The sequence below is a fragment of the Hevea brasiliensis genome, chromosome 1, assembly GCF_030052815.1.
Source record: "Hevea brasiliensis isolate MT/VB/25A 57/8 chromosome 1, ASM3005281v1, whole genome shotgun sequence".
NCBI lineage: Eukaryota > Viridiplantae > Streptophyta > Magnoliopsida > Malpighiales > Euphorbiaceae > Hevea > Hevea brasiliensis.
In genome coordinates this window covers 36,116,680-36,137,141 of record NC_079493.1, presented here as the reverse complement: position 1 = coordinate 36,137,141, position 20,462 = coordinate 36,116,680, and the positions used below count along the sequence as shown (strand labels likewise).

The 20,462-nt window shown below is 34.7% G+C and overlaps 1 protein-coding gene across 3 annotated transcripts in view; it reads left to right on the top strand.

The window, feature by feature from the left end:
* Positions 1 to 11,722, top strand: part of LOC110671407 (ubiquitin C-terminal hydrolase 13) — a 32,213-nt gene extending 20,491 nt beyond the window's left edge. For 2 of the 3 annotated variants that reach the window (XM_058145352.1, XM_058145350.1), the window contains exons 17-32: positions 5,829 to 5,906; positions 5,990 to 6,078; positions 6,233 to 6,341; positions 7,091 to 7,159; positions 7,244 to 7,354; positions 7,839 to 7,894; positions 8,021 to 8,198; positions 8,281 to 8,382; positions 8,467 to 8,538; positions 8,655 to 8,720; positions 9,007 to 9,072; positions 9,331 to 9,417; positions 9,551 to 9,667; positions 10,678 to 10,752; positions 10,836 to 10,922; positions 11,098 to 11,722. In XM_058145352.1, the coding sequence (XP_058001335.1) occupies positions 5,829 to 5,906; positions 5,990 to 6,078; positions 6,233 to 6,341; positions 7,091 to 7,159; positions 7,244 to 7,354; positions 7,839 to 7,894; positions 8,021 to 8,198; positions 8,281 to 8,382; positions 8,467 to 8,538; positions 8,655 to 8,720; positions 9,007 to 9,072; positions 9,331 to 9,417; positions 9,551 to 9,667; positions 10,678 to 10,752; positions 10,836 to 10,922; positions 11,098 to 11,139 (1,404 nt within the window). In that variant the 3' untranslated portion in view covers positions 11,140 to 11,722. The remainder of the gene's footprint in view (positions 1 to 5,828; positions 5,907 to 5,989; positions 6,079 to 6,232; positions 6,342 to 7,090; positions 7,160 to 7,243; positions 7,355 to 7,838; positions 7,895 to 8,020; positions 8,199 to 8,280; positions 8,383 to 8,466; positions 8,539 to 8,654; positions 8,721 to 9,006; positions 9,073 to 9,330; positions 9,418 to 9,550; positions 9,668 to 10,677; positions 10,753 to 10,835; positions 10,923 to 11,097) is intronic. The other variant, XM_058145355.1, reaches the window with a different exon arrangement.
* Positions 11,723 to 20,462: the final 8,740 nt, after the last annotated feature.

The following is a 20,462-nucleotide window of genomic DNA, read 5'->3' as shown; positions in this document are numbered from 1 at the left end:
GTATGGTGATCACATTTTGATAGCATTAGAATATCACTTGTGTGAACAAGTCCAACATCAATGGTGTACAAAAATTAAAGGGTGTATAAATGTTAGCAAACCAAACTAAAAAGGTTTAGGTCATTTTGGTGATGGGGAGTCTAGTTTCAAGCCGAGTTTACTGTGTAGTTTGCCAATTTGATAGTCACACTCTTGGGTCCATAATTCTCATGGTATCAGAGTGGTCAGGGCCCGATTGCAGTTTTAGTTCAATTTCTTGATGTTGCTGCTGCGTTTCGGTTTCGGTTTCAGGTTTCAAGTGTCAACCGTATGTCCCAGCCCCACTTGAGGGGGAGTGTTGGAATATCACTTAGTGTACAAGAAAATTAAAGTGCGTATAAGTGTTAGCAAACTAAACCAATAAGGCTTAGGCCATTTTGGTGATGGGGAGCCTAGATTTAAGCCCAATTCAACGTGTAGCTTGCCAGTTTGATATTCACACTCTTGGGATGATGCGTACAGATGCAGAAACAGTAATAACGAGTTTTTTCCCCCCTTGAGACTAATTGTAGAAAGAGAAGATTCTCCTTAATTTCAATTAATTTGTATATGGTTATATATATACAATTGATTCCTATAATTGTATTCTACTAATTAGGAAGAAATCCTAAATAGGAATACAAAATACATAATATACAGAGAAATAATATAGTGATTGACTTTTCATAACACTCCCCCTCAAGTTGGAGCATAGATGTTAGTCATGCCCAACTTGTTACAAATGTAGTCAATCCTAGCTCTATTCAGAGCTTTTGTGAAAATATCTTATAACTGCTCTCTAGTTTTGATGTGTCCAGTTGAGATGATCTGTTGTTGAATCTTTTCACGAACAAAGTGACAATCAATTTCAATATATTTGGTTCGCTCATGAAACACCGAATTAGAAGTAATATGGAGAGCAGCTTGATTATCATACCACAATTTCGCAGGCAGGGAGGTCTTAAAACCTGTCTCATCTAGTAATTGAAGTATCCACATTACCTCACATATTGATTGTGCCATGGCTCTGTATTCGGATTCAGCACTAGATCGAGAAACTAAACTTTGCTTCTTGCTTCTCCAAGACACCAAATTTCCTCCAATAAAAATGCAATATACAGTAGTTGACCTCCTGTCAACCTTAGATCCAGCCCAGTCGGTATCTGAAAAACATTCAACATTCAAATGCCTATGATTACCATATAACAAACCTCTTTCTGGAGCGTCCTTCAGATAACACAAGATTTGTCTCAAGGCTTCCCAATGAGCAACAGTTGGGGAAGACATAAATTGACTTATCACACTAACGGTATAAGCAATGTCAGGACGAGTGACTGTAAGGTAGTTCAATTTTCCTACCAATCTCTTGAATCTCTCTTGATTTTCAACAACTCACTATCCCCTGCTAACAGTTGTAAATTTGGAGTCATTGGTGTACTACAAGGCTTAACACCTAATTTTTCTGTCTCTGTCAATAGATCGAGGACATATTTTCTTTGAGACAAGAAAATACCCTTCTTACTTCTCATAATTTCAATACCCAAGAAATACTTTAACAATCCCAAGTTTTTGGTCTGAAACTGGGTTTGGAGGAAGGTTTTAAGAGATGAAATACCTGCAGAGTCACTCCCGGTGATGACAATGTCATCCACATAGACTACCAGGAGAATTTAACCAGCCTCAGATTGCCTATAAAATGCTGAGTGATCACACTTACTCTTTTGCATACCAAATTCCTGTACTGCTTTACTGAATCTCCCAAACTAGGCCCTAGGACTTTGTTTCAAGCCATAAAGAGACTTTCGAAGCCTACAAACTTTACCCAACTCCCCCTGAGCAACAAACCCAGGTGGTTGCTCCATATACACCTTCTCCTGAAGATCACCATGAAGGAAAGCATTCTTGATATCCAATTGGTGCAGGGGCCAATCATATGTAGCTGCTAAAGAGATAAACAAGCGAACAGAAGTAAGTTTAGCTACAGGAGAAAAAGTGTCAAGAGTAATCAACCCCATATGTCTGAGCATATCCTTTTGCTATAAGGCGTGCTTTTAATCTAGCCACAGAACTATCAGGATTTACCTTTACTGTAAATATCCATTTGCAATCAATAGCTTTCTTGCCAGTGGGCAAAGGCAACAGTTTTCATGTATCATTAGCATCTAAAGCTTCAATTTCCTCTTTCATAGCAGCACACTAGCCAGGATGAGACAGTGCCTCACCAACAGTATTAGGGATAGGAACAGAGTCTAGAGAAGTAACAAAACAACGAGAACAAGAAGACAATTGATTATAAGAAATAAAAGAAGAGATGGGGTAAGTATATGAATGTTTACCTTTACGAAGAGTAATGGGTAAGTCTAGATCAGAATCATGATCAGTATGAGGTATAGGATCTCCCAACGAAGTAGCTGGTGGAGGATCTGAGTCAGGAATCTCCAATCTCCTAGAATAAACATGAACAACTAGAGGTCGAGTAGGTCTAGAGACAGAAGGAACAGGCTGTGGGAGAGGACTAGACATTGGTTGGACAATATATATTAAGAGATCATCCTCCTCCCCCTGACTCTCATACGCAGATGATTGAGGAAAAAATGGAGTGGACTAAAAAAATGTGACATCTGCAGAAACAAGATAACGATTAAGAGTAGTAGAGAAACAACGGTACCCTTTTTGGAGCCGGGAGTACCCAAGGAAGACACATTTGAGAGACTTTGGATCCAATTTAGTAATATGTGGATGAACATCACGCACAAAACAGGTACAATAAAAAATACGAGATTCAACAGGGAACAAAGATTTTGTAGGAAACAAAGCAGTATAAGGAATATCCCCTTTAAGGATAGAAGACGGCATACGATTGATAAAAAAACATGCCGTAGAAACTGCATCCGCCCAAAAGTGTTTAGGAACTTTCATATGAAAAAGAAAAGCATGAGTTACCTCAAGAAGATGTCGATTTTTTCTTTCGGCCACGCCATTTTGGGATGGGGTATCCACACAGGAAGACTGATGAAGAATGTCATTTTGTGTTATATAAGACTGAAATTGTGCTGAAAAGTATTCTTTGGCATTGTCACTTCTTAATATGCGCACAAAAATATTAAATTGAGTTTTGATTTCATTACAAAAGGCACAAAAGATAGAAAACAACTCAGAACGATTCTTCATTAAATATAACTAGGTAACACGAGAGTAATCATCTACAAAAGTAACAAAATAACAAAATCCAGTTTTAGAAGTAACAGAATAAGGACCCCAAACATTAGAATGAACTAACTCAAAAGGGGATGAAGCCCGTTTATTGACCCTAGACACAGAAGGCAAACGATGATGTTTTGCAAACTGACACAACTCACATTCTAGTACTAATAAAGACTGAAACCGAGGACACAACTTCTTCATGGTAGACAAAGAAGGATGGCCCAATTTACAATGAGCTTCAAGAGGTGTTAAGATACTGGAGCAAACAAGCGACCGAGGTACATGATTTTCCAGAATGTAGAGACCACTTGACTCACGTTCTCAACCAATAATCTGCTTCGTCGTAAGATCCTGAAACAAACATCGGTCAGGAAAAAAAGAAACAGAACAATTAAAGGTACGAGTAAGTTTATTAACAGAAAGTAAATTAAAAGAGAATTTCGGTAGACATAAAATATATGACAAGGAAATTGACGAAGTCGGGTTCGCAGTTCCAGAACCCATGACACAAGAAGTAGAACCATCAACTAAAGTAACAGTAGAGGAAGTGAGATTAGACTGAAAAGCAGATAGAAGACTAGAATTACCTGTCATGTGATCTGTCACACCAGAATCAATTACCCATTTGGATGAAGAAGATACAAGGCATGTAGTGGATTTACCTGACTCAGCGATCGCAGTGACAGGATAACTGGTAGGCTTTAGAGATGTCTGATACTGGGAAAACTATGTAAAATCTTCTGCAAATACCAAAATAGTTTTCTCAGAGGAAGATACTGTAGAATCCTCTGCTGCCATATTTGCCATCTTTGATCGCTGATTTTTCCTCTGAAGTTGCGGGTAATTATATTTTGTATGGTCAGGCTCATGGCAATAATAACAAATGGCTTCTCTTGAGTCCTGATTAGAACTAGCCTCTCCATTACGCTGATTACTTCTGTTTTCTGTAATTCCTCCTCTACTTCTTCTTTTATTACCCTGTTGTCCATTTGGATTACGGCTAATAAGAGCACTATTGGCAGGCTATGAAGATTGGGTACTCTCTGTACGAAGGACTCGTGTGAACGTTTCATTCAAAGAGGAAATCTCAGAACTGGAGAGAATATGAGATTTAGCAGTCTCATACTTTGAAGGAAGGCCTGCAAGAAAACTCATAACAGCCAGTTGCTCCTGTTGGGCCTGTTGAACTTTCACATCAGGCCTAAAAGGCAACAATACATTAAGTTCTTCATATACCCGTTTAAAATCCATAAAATAAGACGTGAGAGACTTATCCTCTTTCTCAGTACGGTAGAATGTCTTACAAACATCATAAATACGGAAAATATTTCTTTTACCAGAATACAGAAAATCTAAGTAATCCATCAATTCCTTAACAAATTCACAGTGATTAATTAAACTAATTACCTCACTGTGAATCAAGTTCTGAAGCTGCAAAAACAACCGAGCATCTTCCCTTAGCCAAGTTTGTCATGTATCATCAGTAGGTAGATTTTGAGTAAGGTTATCATCCTTATTAATGCTACGCAAATAGACCCTAACAACTTTATTCCACTCCAGGTAATTCGAACCATTAAGTTTGTGTTCCGTGATCTTAGTCATCACCGGAATCACATCAGAAATAACATTCTTATTGTCTGCCATTTGTTGAGACAAAGAAAACTAACCGAAATGCTAATGCAAAGTGCTTTCAGCAGCAAAATAACCCAAAATCACAAATCAAGCAAATATCGAAATAGGATTTGAGAGCCAAACCTCAGAAGTCATTCAATGGTGTACTGGATTAGGCAACAGCACACAGTGGTGGAATGAGGGGGTTGAGGCGATGCCGGCGATGTTGATCGGAGTCGAAACGGCCGGTCGGCGGCCAAGGTCTATCCAGAGCTGGGTGATGAGAACAAATAGTCACCCTAGATGGATGACCTGCTCTGATACCATGTAGAAAGAGATGATTCTCCTTAAATTCAATTAATCTGTACATTGGTATATATATACAATTGATTCCTATAATTGTGTTTTACTAATTAGGAAGAAATCCTAAATAAGAAATCCTAAATAAGAATACAGAATATAGAATATACAGAGAAATAATATAGTGATTGACTTTCCATAACACTAATAAAAGTAAATGTTCTCTAGATAGCAACTAATTTCATGAAGATATTAGCACCTCGCTAATTGTAGCATATCATGGTTCTTTCACTTCCTCTTCCTTCTCTGGGTGTGAAACATTTTCTGAATTTATTACATTAATGCATGAACCTATTAATTAGATATAGCTGCAGGGGGGTTCTGTAGGCCCCTTATTTCTTCTTAAACTTCTTTTGCATCTTCAGTTGAATGTGTTGAAAATGCAATTTTCTTCTTCTGCATCTTTTCGTTTTTCTGCCTATGATAAATTAGTTTGGATGGCCTGATATTATTCATATTCGTTTATAAGTTTTTACTAGTCTTGGGTTGTCTTCTTTGCTGCATTTGTTCTTTGAGAAGTCTGATTAATGCTGGATTATTTTGTGTTTCTACTGTTAAATTTTCTCTTTGCTAATGCTATAGGGACAGATTTCATTTTTCAATCTCATATGGTATTTGTTCTTACTGAATTTTAGGTTGGACAGTTGAGGGAAGTGTCAAATAAGGTTAATAATGCTGAACTAAAGTTGTTCTTGGAAGTAGAACTTGGACCGGTAATTTTGTGTTAACAATTTAACATGCTTGCATGAAATTCGCTTCATTGTACTCAGCTCTATTAATGCTCAATATCTTTCAGGATTTATGCCCCATATCTCCACCTTGCAAGATGAAGGAAGATATATTGCTTTTTTTCAAGCTTTATGATCCTGAAAAAGAAGAGCTACGGTACTTTTCTTGATTGTTCTTCTGTTGTTGATAACATCGGTATTATGTTTATGTTTTTATTATTTATTATTTATATTATGTACTTATTTTTAACTCTTTCTTTAGTATAATGTCACACGAAATTGACTTTGGGTTTACTTTTTTATGTTATCAGTTATGTTGGTAGGCTTTTTGTAAAGACTAATGACAAGCCAACAGAAATTTTGACAAAATTAAATGAGATGGCTGGCTATGCTCCTGATGAAGAGATTGAACTTTATGAGGTTGGCTTTCAATAACAGATGTTTCTTGTCATACAATATTCTTCCATTTTTAAGTCCCCATTGAGTGGAACAATTCAACTGGATGTTTGATGTGGTAGTAAGTTGAACATGTGAATCACGTCTAACTTGGTAAATCAAGAAGAATAAGGGGAGACACATACATGCACACACAGAATGTTGCTTACTTTTTTTTCTTCAAAAGTTTCTTCTTGCTCTGCTGGCTACTTAAGGCATTCATTGCCCCATATGGGTATTTAGTCCCAAGTACCACAACTGCACTAGTACTTAACCCACTTCTCAATTTACCTCTAATCTAAAATGTATCTGTGATTAGCTACATTCCTTTTTCTCCATTATCATGGCACTAGACTCAATTTATTTGAATTTAGTTCACATTTGTCAATGAACAGAGACAATAGAGATGCTTGCATGCATGAGTAGGCACTGTATTGCCATCATGGTCTATTTGCTCCCTCATATCTTTGTTCTTAATTCAGTTTGCTGTTTCTCTATGCATTAATTACTTATTACTTGCACTTCATCTGGCTCAAACTTTTTGACTTGGATCATTTCTCTCTTGCTATCTCTTATATATTGATATGCATGTGCATTGGCCAAGTTGCTGTTGTGAGTTTTTAAGTCTATTCAATATGTATGACAGCATATTGATCTACATATGGACTTTGACTCGTACACTTAAGTATATATAATTGTTGGTGATTGTAGCTTATGTGCCCCTTGATATTCAGGAAATTAAGTTTGAGCCAAGTGTAATGTGTGAACCAATTGACAAGAAATCAACTTTTCGAGCTAGTCAGGTACATGTTAACTGTCATCTGATTCAGGGACATGTTTAAGTGGCATTTGTTTGTGTTTTAACTTGTGTACTTTTTTTATCCCAGCTTGAAGATGGAGACATTATTTGCTTTCAGAGATCTCCCTTAGTTGAAACCGATGAACAATTCCGCTGTACTGATGTTCCTTCGTTTTTGGAATATGTGCACAATCGTCAAGTATACCTTTCTAGAACCTTTTTTACCTGTTAATTTGACAGTTCTGAATCTCTTATGCTTGAAACTTAATATGTTGTATTCTTTGCGTTCTTCTGTTCTTTTATTGATAAGTGGTATAGTGTAAAAAGCTCACAAGTTAATTTATCCCTTTGGCTGGATATGGCAACCAAGCAAGGTTGTATATGAGAAAAATTATGCATGTGATTATTCTTTTCTTTTTCCCCCATTTTGTATAAATATCATGCTCAAAGTTCATTTAATCAGTATTTACTCATCTTTTGTAATCTGTTAAGATCATAGCATTTGTATTTTTAAATAGCAGAAGTACTAGCCATATGACTTACTAATTTCTAATTTCTTAATTGATTAAAATATCATGTTTTAAAATTCGTTTAATCTGCTCCTTTGTTATCTTGGACATATGATTGTATCGGAGTAAAATATAAAGAAACAAGAGGCATTCAAATGGTTTTGTTTATTGTAGGTTGTTCACTTTCGGTCTCTTGAAAAGCCCAAGGAAGATGATTTCTGTCTGGAGTTGTAAGTTTTTTGAAGTTGATATCTGTTTACAATTACTAACATCATCTTTATTCACCAGATTGTAATTTTACTGATGAAATGGATACCAATTAGAATCTTTTTAATGCTCATCATGTGAATATGAAGGTCAAAGCTTCATACGTATGACGATGTTGTTGAAAGAGTGGCTCAGCACATTGGTTTAGATGATCCATCCAAAATAAGACTGACATCTCACAACTGTTATTCTCAGCAACCCAAACCCCAGCCTATTAAGTACAGGGGGGTTGACCATTTGTCTGATATGCTGGTCCACTACAATCAGGTAATAATTACATGGCTCGGAATAATATCAACTATGAGAACTGGAAGATAATTTAACTGTTTTTAACCACCTCCTTGGGCAGATTTCTGACATATTGTACTATGAAGTATTAGACATCCCTCTGCCAGAACTACAAGGTTTGAAAACTCTGAAAGTAGCATTTCATCATGCTACCAAGGATGAAGTAAGCAAGCCAACATATTTTTACAAATTTCTAATGGTGCTGTTGAATTCCTGTTGACAAACTAAAATTCTTGTTTAAATTTAGGTGGTTATTCATACAATTAGATTACCAAAACAGAGCACTGTAGCAGATGTAATTAATGATCTTAAAACAAAGGTATGTTTGGGTCTAGTCATGCCTGAGGATCTTAGTAATGGTGCGCATGCTAATAAGGCCTAAGTTGGGTAAACTTCAATCTTGAGATTTATTTCTTCCATTGGATTCTGTCGTAGGTGGAGTTATCTCATCCTAATACGGAACTCAGGTTGCTTGAAGTTTTCTATCACAAGATTTACAAGGTGGAACTTAATATGTGTGGATGTTATTACTCTGATATTTGTTTGTGATGAAAATTCATAAATGAATAAGGTGAAATCTGTTGTTTGGCCATTCCATCTAACACAAGTGGTTATGTGATATTTTCTGGTGAAAGAACTTTCATTAATCCTTATTGGCTTGTCATCTTGTTAGCTCTCTAGTACCGTTTGCTAGGTTTTGGAAACTTGAACCAAAATCACTTCTTTATTTCTTCTTTACTATACTTTTAATGATTGTTGTAATACTATCTATGCATGATGTCCGCAGATTTTTCCACCCAATGAGAAGATTGAGAACATAAATGATCAATATTGGACTTTAAGGGCAGAAGAGGTCAGCCTCCTACCTCTCTTTTCTTCCTCGTCTGTTTTCCTCGCCCTTTCTCTCTGTCCGTTTTAAATTATGAGCAACATGCAATTTCACCTATGGGACTGGAAAGAAATCATTTAGTTTTTGTACATGAGAAATTATAACATACTATGCCGGGCATATGCAATAACTCCCTTTGTATTTTAGGTTTGTCTTCTGCTGATTTAGCTAATTTTCGGTGCTGTTTTGATATTTGAATGATTTTTTTTTTTCCCTTTATAGATCCCAGAAGAAGAGAAGAATCTTGGTCCCAATGATCGCCTCATTCATGTATACCATTTTACAAAAGAGACAGCTCAGAATCAGATGGTACCCCTACTAATTAGTATTATGACAAAATTCTCTTGGCTGTGTTGCATTAAACTTTGTCTGCATTTCATTGTGAAAATGGTTATCTGCACAACATCGTTCATCTAATCCTCTAATAACTTTTGTCTTGTAGCAAATTCAGAACTTTGGTGAACCTTTTTTCTTTGTAATACATGAAGGCGAGACATTGGCAGAAATAAAAATACGAATACAGAATAGATTACAAGTTCCAGATGAAGAGTTTGCTAAGGTATCTTACTAACAATATTTTGACCATTTTCTAATGAAACATGACCTTACCTTTTTTATTGCCTTTTATTTCATCATCATCATCATCATCATCATCATCATATATCTCTCTCCATCCCTACTGATTATTGCCTTCCTTTGGGAGGTGAATATTGTCTAACTTCTAACTTGACTAAAACCTTAATCACAAAGTAGTTGGGTTCAGCTATATAGACCTGTTATCTACATTCCACTTAGTTTAGGGTTGCGTCTTCACAATAATCAGAGCCACTGAATCCATTCTCACTGCTCTGTCCTCGTGTATTCTTAAGTTTGCTCCTCCCTCTCTTTTTTTCCTACCATTTCAATGTGCTCAGCTTTTTGTACGGGAGCATTTACTGGTCTATGATGCACATATTTAAGTAACCTCAATCTCCACTTTCTCAACTTTTCCTAAATTGGTGTCTCTTGTGGATGTAGTCATTCCTTACCAGATCCATTCTTGTATTTCCACACATACATCTTAGCATCCTTATTTCTGTCACATTGATATTAAGTATGCATTGTTTCATTACCATCCAACACCCCCACCAGACATCATAGCTGGTGGAATTGTGGTCCCATAAAAACTTTTCTTTCAACTTAGCTAGTATTTTGCTAGTATTTTGTGAACATGTTGGACTTCTGTCACACTTTACTACTTCATCCATCTTACTTTAATCCTATAGCTAACATCCTCTATACCTCCTCAACTCTACCTAGATATGAGTGTAGCCATGGTTAGATCATAAATTGCCCTTCCCAAGCCCAAATGAAGTAGGTTGTGATGGGTGATAGCCAGCACAGAACTTTGTTGCATATTATGTTATAAATATTATCTAATTAAAAACTTAAATCATGTAGTTGGAAAGTGGATTCTAAATTTGGTCCTTTTACTTGATATTTTTTTTTATGGGAAATGTGCCTTTCAGGTTTTTCAATTTTTTTATTGTTAAACATTATTTTATGACCATTATTTTCTCTTTTGAGCAGTGGAAATTTGCATTTCTTTCTCTTGGTCGTCCAGAATACCTTCAGGACTCTGATGTTGTGTCCAGCCGTTTTCAGGTATGCCCATCTGAAGTTTTTACTATCTGATTATCAAGATCATAATGTACGTGTTTGCCATTTTGTCATTCATCTGCCCATAGAGAAGAGATGTTTATGGTGCTTGGGAGCAGTATCTAGGATTGGAGCACTCTGACAGTGCTCCTAAGAGAGCTTATTCAACTAACCAGGTAATCAGCTGGTGCTTCTACTTTGATCTACGATGGTGGTGTGATTTTGTTGAACTTTTAATTTTCTTGTTGGTCTTTGTTTTCCTTGCGGCAGCTTAGTATTTCTTTTGAATGTTCTATTTGTTTTCCTTTGAACCAGATGCTTACAACTAATAACATCATTGAACTTTTGCAGAATCGCCACACCTATGAGAAGCCGGTTAAAATCTACAATTAGTAAATTTTAAGAAGAGAATTTCCTTCGAATGTTGGATGAGCCAAGTAACAATGAACACTTTTTGTCTGTAAAAATGGGGAGAAATTGTGAACAGATACACTGTGAAGGTGGCATGTTAAGCTGCACATTTAGACGAGTTTTGGTATTTGCTGTTGTATGTAATTCTGCACTAGCGTGAATGGGAAGGAGCATGTATCTGAAAATGTCGATCACAGCTATCAGACATGTACTTCTGGGATAGTTCAGTGGCCTTTGGCTTTCAGTCTAGTGTAATTTAACAGTATATATTACAAGATTTTGGGTTAGTGAATGTATACAGGGTATAGTTGGGTGATCTTTATCCTTTTGGCCTTGTTCACCTGATTTTCTTCAGGTAGATGCGAGCAGTGAAATGAGGATTCAGTCGTGATAGGTATCTAAGCCTGTTTCTTTCTTCATTTCCATTCTTTTTGACAAAAAGGAACTGTTCTGCACCCTTGATTTCTTACTGGGACTTGCAGTCTTGGCGACTTATTTTTGGGCTGTAAAGAATATTTTGGTTGGTCAATAATACAATGCCAGCTTCCTAAATGATTATGGTTAAGCTGTGTACAGATATGTAGATATTCAAATGAGTTTGCTTTTTGTTGGAATTCTATTGGTTTTCTGTTTTGGATTCATCAGAAATTCTTTAGGTTTTAAAACCTGGCTTGAAAAAGTCACAGTTTTAAAGGTTTGGAACTTTTAAAAATCTATCTTCATTGAAAACTTTTCTCCCCAATATGACTTATTAATTTTAAAATCTTTACCATGCCTTCACAAACTCTCTCAAACATAGTATTGCAGGTTGTTCACATCTTGACATCTCGAGGCTTTTTTTTTTTTTTTTTTTTTTAGTGGTAAGTTTAAATTGAGTTAAATTAAAAACATACAATTATTCATTGTGGACTTTAGATTTAAAGAGATTATAATTGTTATATTTGACTAGTCTTATTTTATGCCGGTAAAAAAAAAAAATAATAAAGAGTAACATTTGAAAAAAGAAGATAAAAAAAAGTTAAATTTAGTAGGAATTGAACTTGTAAATTTGCTGATTATGAGTTGGGTGTTTTAGCCATAGCAGGGATCTTTAGGCATGGTGAATAACCAAATTTCAATTGAAATAAAGTCTTTTACGTAAGTAGTCTATTTTTGGCTTAAATTGTCTACCCATCATTTTTAAGCGGATGAAAAAGACTCTTGTTTTCTATTTTGGCATAAATAGTCTTTGCTTTAAAAGATAGAATAGAAAACATATTAAAGTAGGTTTTCGAAGTGGATTAATTATAAAAAAGATATTTATCAAACGAATTTGATTTTGAAATTATTTATAAAAATAGTGAATATGAAATAAAATCAGTTCAAAAAGAGTAATTTTCAGAGAAGGTATTTAAATAAGAAAAAACCAATAAAGCAAGAGTTTCAGTTGCCCATATGCATGAAATTCTGTAATGGAGGACAAATATGACACTAGAAAATGGCATTTCTGAAGCTGTCAAATCATAAAAGAAAAAACACCAGGTTAATTGATGTTTTTATCAGCACTGCTACATTGCATGGCAGAATTTTTTTTGCTCATGCACGCCTATGGCTATATATATATATATATATATATATATATATATATAACTGGTAGAACATGAATGTAGATCTGGTCATGGTTTAGTTCAGACTGTGAATCAGATCGGGATAGGCCCAAGTCAATTTAATCGGATCAATGATTTTGGTTTTTGAATCAAAACCAATTGATTCAAACCGATAAATTAACTTTAGTTGGATTTAAAATTTTTAAAATTTCTCTTTTTTAAAAAAAATATTTTTCTTTCATTATATAAATTATTTTGAGTATTTTTAATTCTTAGAACATTTTCAAATAAACTACACTAATTTTTACAATCTTTAATTTCGATAGCATGTCTTAGATTTATAGTTTCCATTTGAAATTTTCAATTTATTTTTTAACATTTTTCAAAAATTATGTAGACATTGTGAGTATCTCTAATGCTTACATCATTTTCAAATAAGGTAAACGATAATTTCTATGAATTTTTTAAAATTAATTAGCATATTTAAAATTTTTAATTTTGATTTGAAATTTTTAAAATTTTATTTTTTTAACACTTTTTTCAGATTATGTAGATAATTGTGAGCATTTTTAATTCTTGAACCGTTCTTAAATAAAGTGAAAAATAATTTCTATAAATTTTTAAATTAATTATTACATTTTAGACTTTTATGTTCGATTTCAAATTTTTAAAATTTTACTTTTTTTTTTAACATTTTTTTCTGATGATTGTGAGCATACCATTCTCAAATAAGGTATTCAATAATTTTTATGAATTTTTAAAATTAATTAACATATTTTAGACTTTTAGTTTTATTAAAATTTAATGAATTAAAAAAATATATTCAAATTTTTTTTTTCAAATATAATAGATGTAAACTGAGATATAAATAAGAGTTTGTTAAATTTATTATAAATGAAATCATAAGATTGTGATTTAGACTAATTAATGAATGGTAGATTTAATAATTATTAGAGTTCTCACAGTATTTAATTAAAAAGAATTTTAACCTTTTATTTGTAATTTTGTTAAATTTAAAGTTTTTTGAAAATATCGATTTAAAATTCATACTAAAATCGAAATTGTCTAGAATTAGATAAGACCGTGGTCAAATCGCAACGGTAATCATAAAAAATAAAAACTGAAACCACTTTAAAATGAGACCAAAATCGATTTGAAATTGTAATTAAACCTGAATCAATTCGAACTGTCTGAATCTGAATCAATGTTGATTCGAGCCTCCAAAAAGTTAAGGAACCACCATTTCGAATCGGAATAGTACAAAACCAATGCTTGGCCATAGTTGATTATTATTATTATTATTATTATTATTATTATTATTATTATTATTATTATTATTATTATTATTGTCTCAAAATAGTCCAAGAAGGGGGTGAATTGGACTTTAACAATTTTTCGGCCCTTGCTTGTAGCCTAATGAAAAATTGTGGCTTTTTTCAACTAGGTGTTTCTCTATGTAAAATAAAAGTAATATGTGCTTCAACAATGTGTTCCTAAGTTTCAATTCAAGCCTCAATCAATTTATATGACAATATCTAACAAAGTATTTATCATACAATATACAATCAATTTCTCAAGTCACTCAAAATGTCAACAAATTTATCAACTCAATCTATTTAACCAACATTCAATATCATGTATATGAGGAAAATTTAAAATTGCACAAAAGTAAGGAAGTAAGGGTTAGAGAAATCAAACACAAGGATTTTTATAGTGGTTCGGCTTAACTAGCCTATATCCACTCTCTCAAAGAACCCGCTTTGAGTCTTCTTTCCACTATTTGCTCTTTTGAAGGCAAGAGACCAAAAGCCCTTTACAATTTCTCAACACCAAGCTTTTACAAAGGTAGCTTGACACCTTCACAAGTGCTATCTCAAGCACTCACACTCCCAAGCTTCAGTAGGTGCTTGTACAACCTCTTTTAAATGCAATTCAATATTTCAACACTCACTCTTACTCAATACAAATCAAACTATAAAGAAGAGATGAGTTGATTTGCCAATGGAAGCTCAAAATCTTTAAAGCTCTTGAATGAAAGCAATAAATGAAAAATCAATGTTGGAGTTCAAATGTAAGCTTTCATTAAGTGTAAATGAAGTGAAGAATGTGTATTTATAGTCCCAAATCATTTTAGACCGTTTGAAACCCTTTTGGAACGTTATACACACTGCCCAAGACAAAATAGCCGTTATTTTGTCCTTTTGTGCGAAGTTGAGCAGCTCTGGTCAGTTAGCAAACTAATAAAATTTTAGGAGCAGTCAGCAAACTGGTTAGTAAACTAATGTTTTTAGCAAACACATTAGCAAACCGAAAATTTTAGCAAACCAGTTAGGAAACTAAGTCAACAGCTGCATGTCTCAACTTGCAATGTAAAATGATTTAGACCTTTAAAAAAAAATGTTTCAATAGTTGTGTTCAAGGTCATGATGAGAAAAAGTATTCTTAAAATAAATTTTCATTTTTGAGCTCCATATGACTAAATTCTCATCTATTCTTTTTCACAAAAAGACCTAAGACTCTAACACTATGCTTCTCATACCTTTGCTTTGAGTCTTGATTTCCATAGCCTTTTTCTCATTTTGTATTTGTCTTGAAATACCTTTGAGTATCCTTTCTTCTTAGATACAACTTCAAAGGTTCTTTATGCATAAGACAAAGAATCTACACATCACTTTAAGGTTAGGTTAGATAGATTCTCTTTGAGTTTTGTTATCATCAAAATCAATGCTCATTTTGAGCTACACGGGGTCAACAATCTCCCCCTTTTTGATGATGACAAAACTCAACTGAATCAATCAGTCAAAAATAAAAGTGTGTGAGAATTTATGTGAGTATGTAAATCCAAGTATAGTATACCGAAAATGCTCCCCCTAAATATATGCACATAATTTCCAAGAAATCTATTGTAAGCTCCCCCTGAATTTATGCTATAAAGCATATTCACACTTCACAAGTATCAATCACATATATCCAGCAACACAAGTATCATCACAAGTATAACCATATATCCAGCAACACAAGTATCATCACATATATATATCACCACACTTCACAAGTATATATATAAACACATTTCCATATTTTCATGGTCATCAACACATATTCACATATCCATAACCATTCTCCCCCTTTTTGTCATCAATCAAAAAGGAAACAGGAGAAAGTACCCAAAAAGAATCATGTGAGCCAAAATGTAAATGCAGTAAGATAGACAGTAGCAAACTAAACACCAATAGCAGCAAACAGACTAGTAAACTAAATATGCAATCAGTAAACTAAAAATCCAGAGGAGATGCTATTTAAGTCTGTTACTCCTGCGAGTGGATTTTGAAGGCACCATTTTCTTCCTAGGCAGTTTAATAACAGGGGCCGGAGGTGCTTGGTTAGCCACTTGACCATCTTTGTCGGCCTCATCATCTCCAGAAGGTGGTTGAAGAGCAGCAGCGAGGGTCTGGTATGGATTTGACACGGTTGACTTGTACCTTTTCTTACCTTTCTTTGCTGCAGGGGCAGCAACTGCAGATAGCTGAGTTTGAGCACTAGCTTGGTGATCTTTTAAAGAAGGTTCCTGGTGTTGCGTAGGAGCAGCAGCTGGCTCAACTGGTGGAGCAGGAGGAGGTTCAACAACTTGTTCAGATTCTAGAACCTTTTCACCTTCCTTTGGTAACTCACTTTCAGCTTCTACAACCTTGTTACCATCAAGTTCATTAGGTACATTAGCTGTAGGACCAATTTCAGGTTCAAGAACCTGGTCACTAACATGCTCATCATGGGCATTTCAAGTTCAGCTTCAGCAACTTGACCACTTTCACATGCCATATCAGCAGGAGACTCTTCAACTTTGTTGCTTTCTTCCTTATCAGCAGAAACCTGAGTAGCAGCCTCAACTTTAATTGGAACTCCAATTTCCTTGGCCTGCTGAAGAGCCATAATAAGCTTCTTTAACTCCTCATTTTGAGTGAGCAGGTGACTCACTTTATAGTCAACCACATCCACAAATTTTCTGAGAATGTCAAGGGACTGATTTGTTGAACTAAAATGTTCATTAACAGTAGCTTTTATCCCTTGAATTTCATTCAAAACTTCACTAGCAGAACCAGAATCAACTTTAGCAGAGGAGGAACCACCCTTTTCAAATCTTGTTTTTCTCCCATCAGTGTCTGAATGTATTTCTCTAAGCACTATCAAGTCAGCCCTAGAGCTTTCCTTAGAAACATTCACATGTAGCTCTTTAAACACAGCAGACAGAAGGTGTGCATACGGCAGTTTTCCAATTCCGTAAGCTTTGCACATGTTTTTGAAAATTAAATAAGCTAGATTCAATCTAACTTTATGCACAATATGCCACATAATACACATGTCCAAGTGACTCAAATACCCATAACTGCCAGATTTCGGACAGAACACATAGTTCACCATACTGTGAATAATTTTGATATCTTTGGAGGGCTTTGAGTACTGGTGGATTTCTCATTTTTGGCGGTGTTACAGGAACACCTCATTTTCAAACTCAATCAGATTGAACCCTGCCACCCTAGCAACATCCTTATGTGAGGAAATTTTATTTCCATCATTGGGCAATTTCAAAGCCGTGGCTATCAGTTCAACAGAAACACTATATGTAGTTGTATTCAAAATCACTTCAAATCGATCCTCATCATCAACAGTTCTCATGGTTCTATAAAATTCTTGTACAAGCCTAGGGTAGTACTCATTTGCACATTCACAGACACCCAACCAGCCTTGAAACTCAAAAAGCTCTTTAAAGTGAAAGTTTACCTGATTAAAGTTCTCCCATTTGATGAATTTGCAATCCAACAGTGCTTTATCCACTGAACCCGAAAGTTTTTCGATACCCATTTTCTTTTTAGTATCTGTCCGTTGCTTCTATACCGTCTTTTTCTTTTCTGACGTCGATTTAGGGGATTCGACACCCTTGGACGAGTGAGAAGACTCACTAACTGATTTTGATTTCAGCACGTTTTGCTTTCCTTTCATTTTCTTCCGCAATGCCGCGATAGGAACATCGTCGGAGGCTGACGAGGAAGATGAAGCAGCGGCAACAACAGGGGATTTTCGTTTGGTGCGAGCCATTGAGACAAAATGAAATCGGGTAATGGTAGTTCGGTGAGTGAAGAGAGAAAGAGAAAAGGAAATTGAGATTTTTGGTGAGTTAGGGTATGCTTCGCCTGAAAGAGGTATTGGGTATGGTTTTGGGGATGTCGGAAATCGAAACAGAGAGAGAGAGAGAAAGCGTGGGAGGTTTCGTGTGGCAGAGGGTTTAAGTCCTCTTGAGTCCCGCGCTTTTCATTTTCACTGTACTTTCAACTGAACATGTTTTTCCCATTTCTTTCCCCCTTTTTTTTTTATTTTATTTTGCATTTCAAGCAAGTCTACCTATACCTATAAACACAAAAACACATTTCTACATGTCTGACACATTACTGAGAGTATGATATCAAATGTGGAAAGATAAATGCATTGGTGAACACGTAGAAAACTTCAAGAACAATCACCTTTTGGTTTGAAATTTGAACAGTACATGATATAGCAAACTAATTTTAGCCACGCAATATTAGTATACAACTTAGTAAACTAATTTCACGAGTACACAAACAGGTTAGCTAATATGCTTTAAGGATTTTTCAGCAAACTAATATCACAGCAGATCAATTACACATTCAATAAAATGTAGATACATGAAGTTATTATGACTTAGATTTCAAGCAAGTGATTCACACATACCAATTTCCCTTCTAATTCTACAAAAGGTTTCTTCATTAAGAGGCTTTGTAAAAATGTCAGCAAGTTGATTTTCAGAGGCAACAAACTCTATTTTGATATTTCCATTTTGAACATGATCTCTAATAAAATGATGTCTAATCTCAATATGTTTAGTTCTTGAATGTTGGACTGGATTTTTGATCAAGTTTATGGCACTCGTGTTGTCACACATAATTGGAACAAGATTATATTTTAAACCAAAATCTTCCAATTGTTGTTTCATCCATAAAATTTGAGCAACACAACTACCAGCAGCTATATATTCTGCCTCAGCTGTAGATAAAGCTACTGAAGTTTGTTTCTTCGTACAAGAAACTAGTGCAAGACCAAGAAATTGACAAGCACCTGAAGTACTTTTTCTATCCAGTCTACTTCCAGCAAAATCAGAGTCACTATAGCCAACAAGATTAAATGATTCACACTTTGGATACCATAAACCAATTGATTGTGAGCCAATAAGATATCTAAAAATCCTTTTAACTGCACTTAGATGAGATTCTTTTGGACATGATTGAAATCTTGCACACAAGCAAACACTAAAGTGTATGTCTGGCCTAGATGCAGTAAGATACAAAAGAGAGCCAATCATACCTCTATAAAGCTTTGTATCCACTTCTTTACCTTTTTCATCATTGTCAATTTTGATTGTTGAACTCATAGGAGTGCCCATGCTTTTCAAATCTTCCATTTTAAATTTCTTTAGCATATCCTTGATGTACTTTGATTGATTTATGAAGATGCCATCTTTCATTTGCTTAATTTGGAGTCCAAGGAAGAATGTGAGCTCACCCATCATGCTCATTTCAAATTCATTCTGCATAATCTTACAAAATTTCTTGCAAAGAGATTCATTAGTAGCACCAAAAATTATATCATCAACATAAATTTGCACAATGAGCATATCATTATGATGCTTCTTAACAAAAAGTGTTGTATCCACTTTGCCTCTTTGAAAATCATTTTGTAAAAGGAATTTACTAAGCCTTTCATACCATGCTCTAGGAGCTTGCTTTAAACCATATAAAGCTTTAGTAAGTTTATAAACATGATTTGGATGCTCATGATTTTCAAAACCTGGAGGTTGTGCAACATACACTTCCTCATCAATATAACCATTTAAAAATGCACTCTTGACATCCATTTGATAAAGCATAAAATCCTTGTAACATGCAAAGGCACACAACATTCTAATAGCTTCAATTCTAGCAACCGGAGCAAAGGTTTCATCAAAATCAATCCCTTCCTCTTGGTTGTAGCCATGAGCCACTAGTCTAGCTTTGTTCCTAACAACATTGCCTTTTTCATCCATTTTGTTTCTAAAAACCCATTTAGTACCAATAATTGAATGATCTTTTGGTTTAGGCACTAAATTCCAAACTTTATTTCTCTCAAATTGATTTAGTTCTTCTTGCATAGCAAGAATCCAACTTTCATCATTTTGAGCATCTTCAAAACATTTAGGTTCAATTTGTGAAACAAAAGCAACATTACCAAAATATCTTCTCAATTGAGCTCTAGTCATCATCCTCTGAGATGGATCATCAATAATGTCTTCTTGAGGATGATTTCTATAGAATCTCCATTCTTTAGGTAAATCTTCATGTTGGGGCTCATTTACTTGTAATTCTTCCAAATTTGGTATTTCTTCATTAATTTGATCTTCATTGGCATCATGGACATCTATTGTAGTTTCTCCTTGAGTTTCCTCATCTTTGTCATCAACTTGTTCCATTTCTTGACTTGATATTGAATTTTCTTTTCTAAAAATCTGCTCATTATTATCATCACAAGCATTTTTCCTTCTAATAGAAGGGTTAGTCTCATCAAACAAAACATGAATAGTTTCCTCAATAACCAAAGTTCTTCTATTGAACACTCTATAGGCTTTACTCTTTGTTGAATACCCAAGAAAGATTCCTTCATCGGATTTACTAT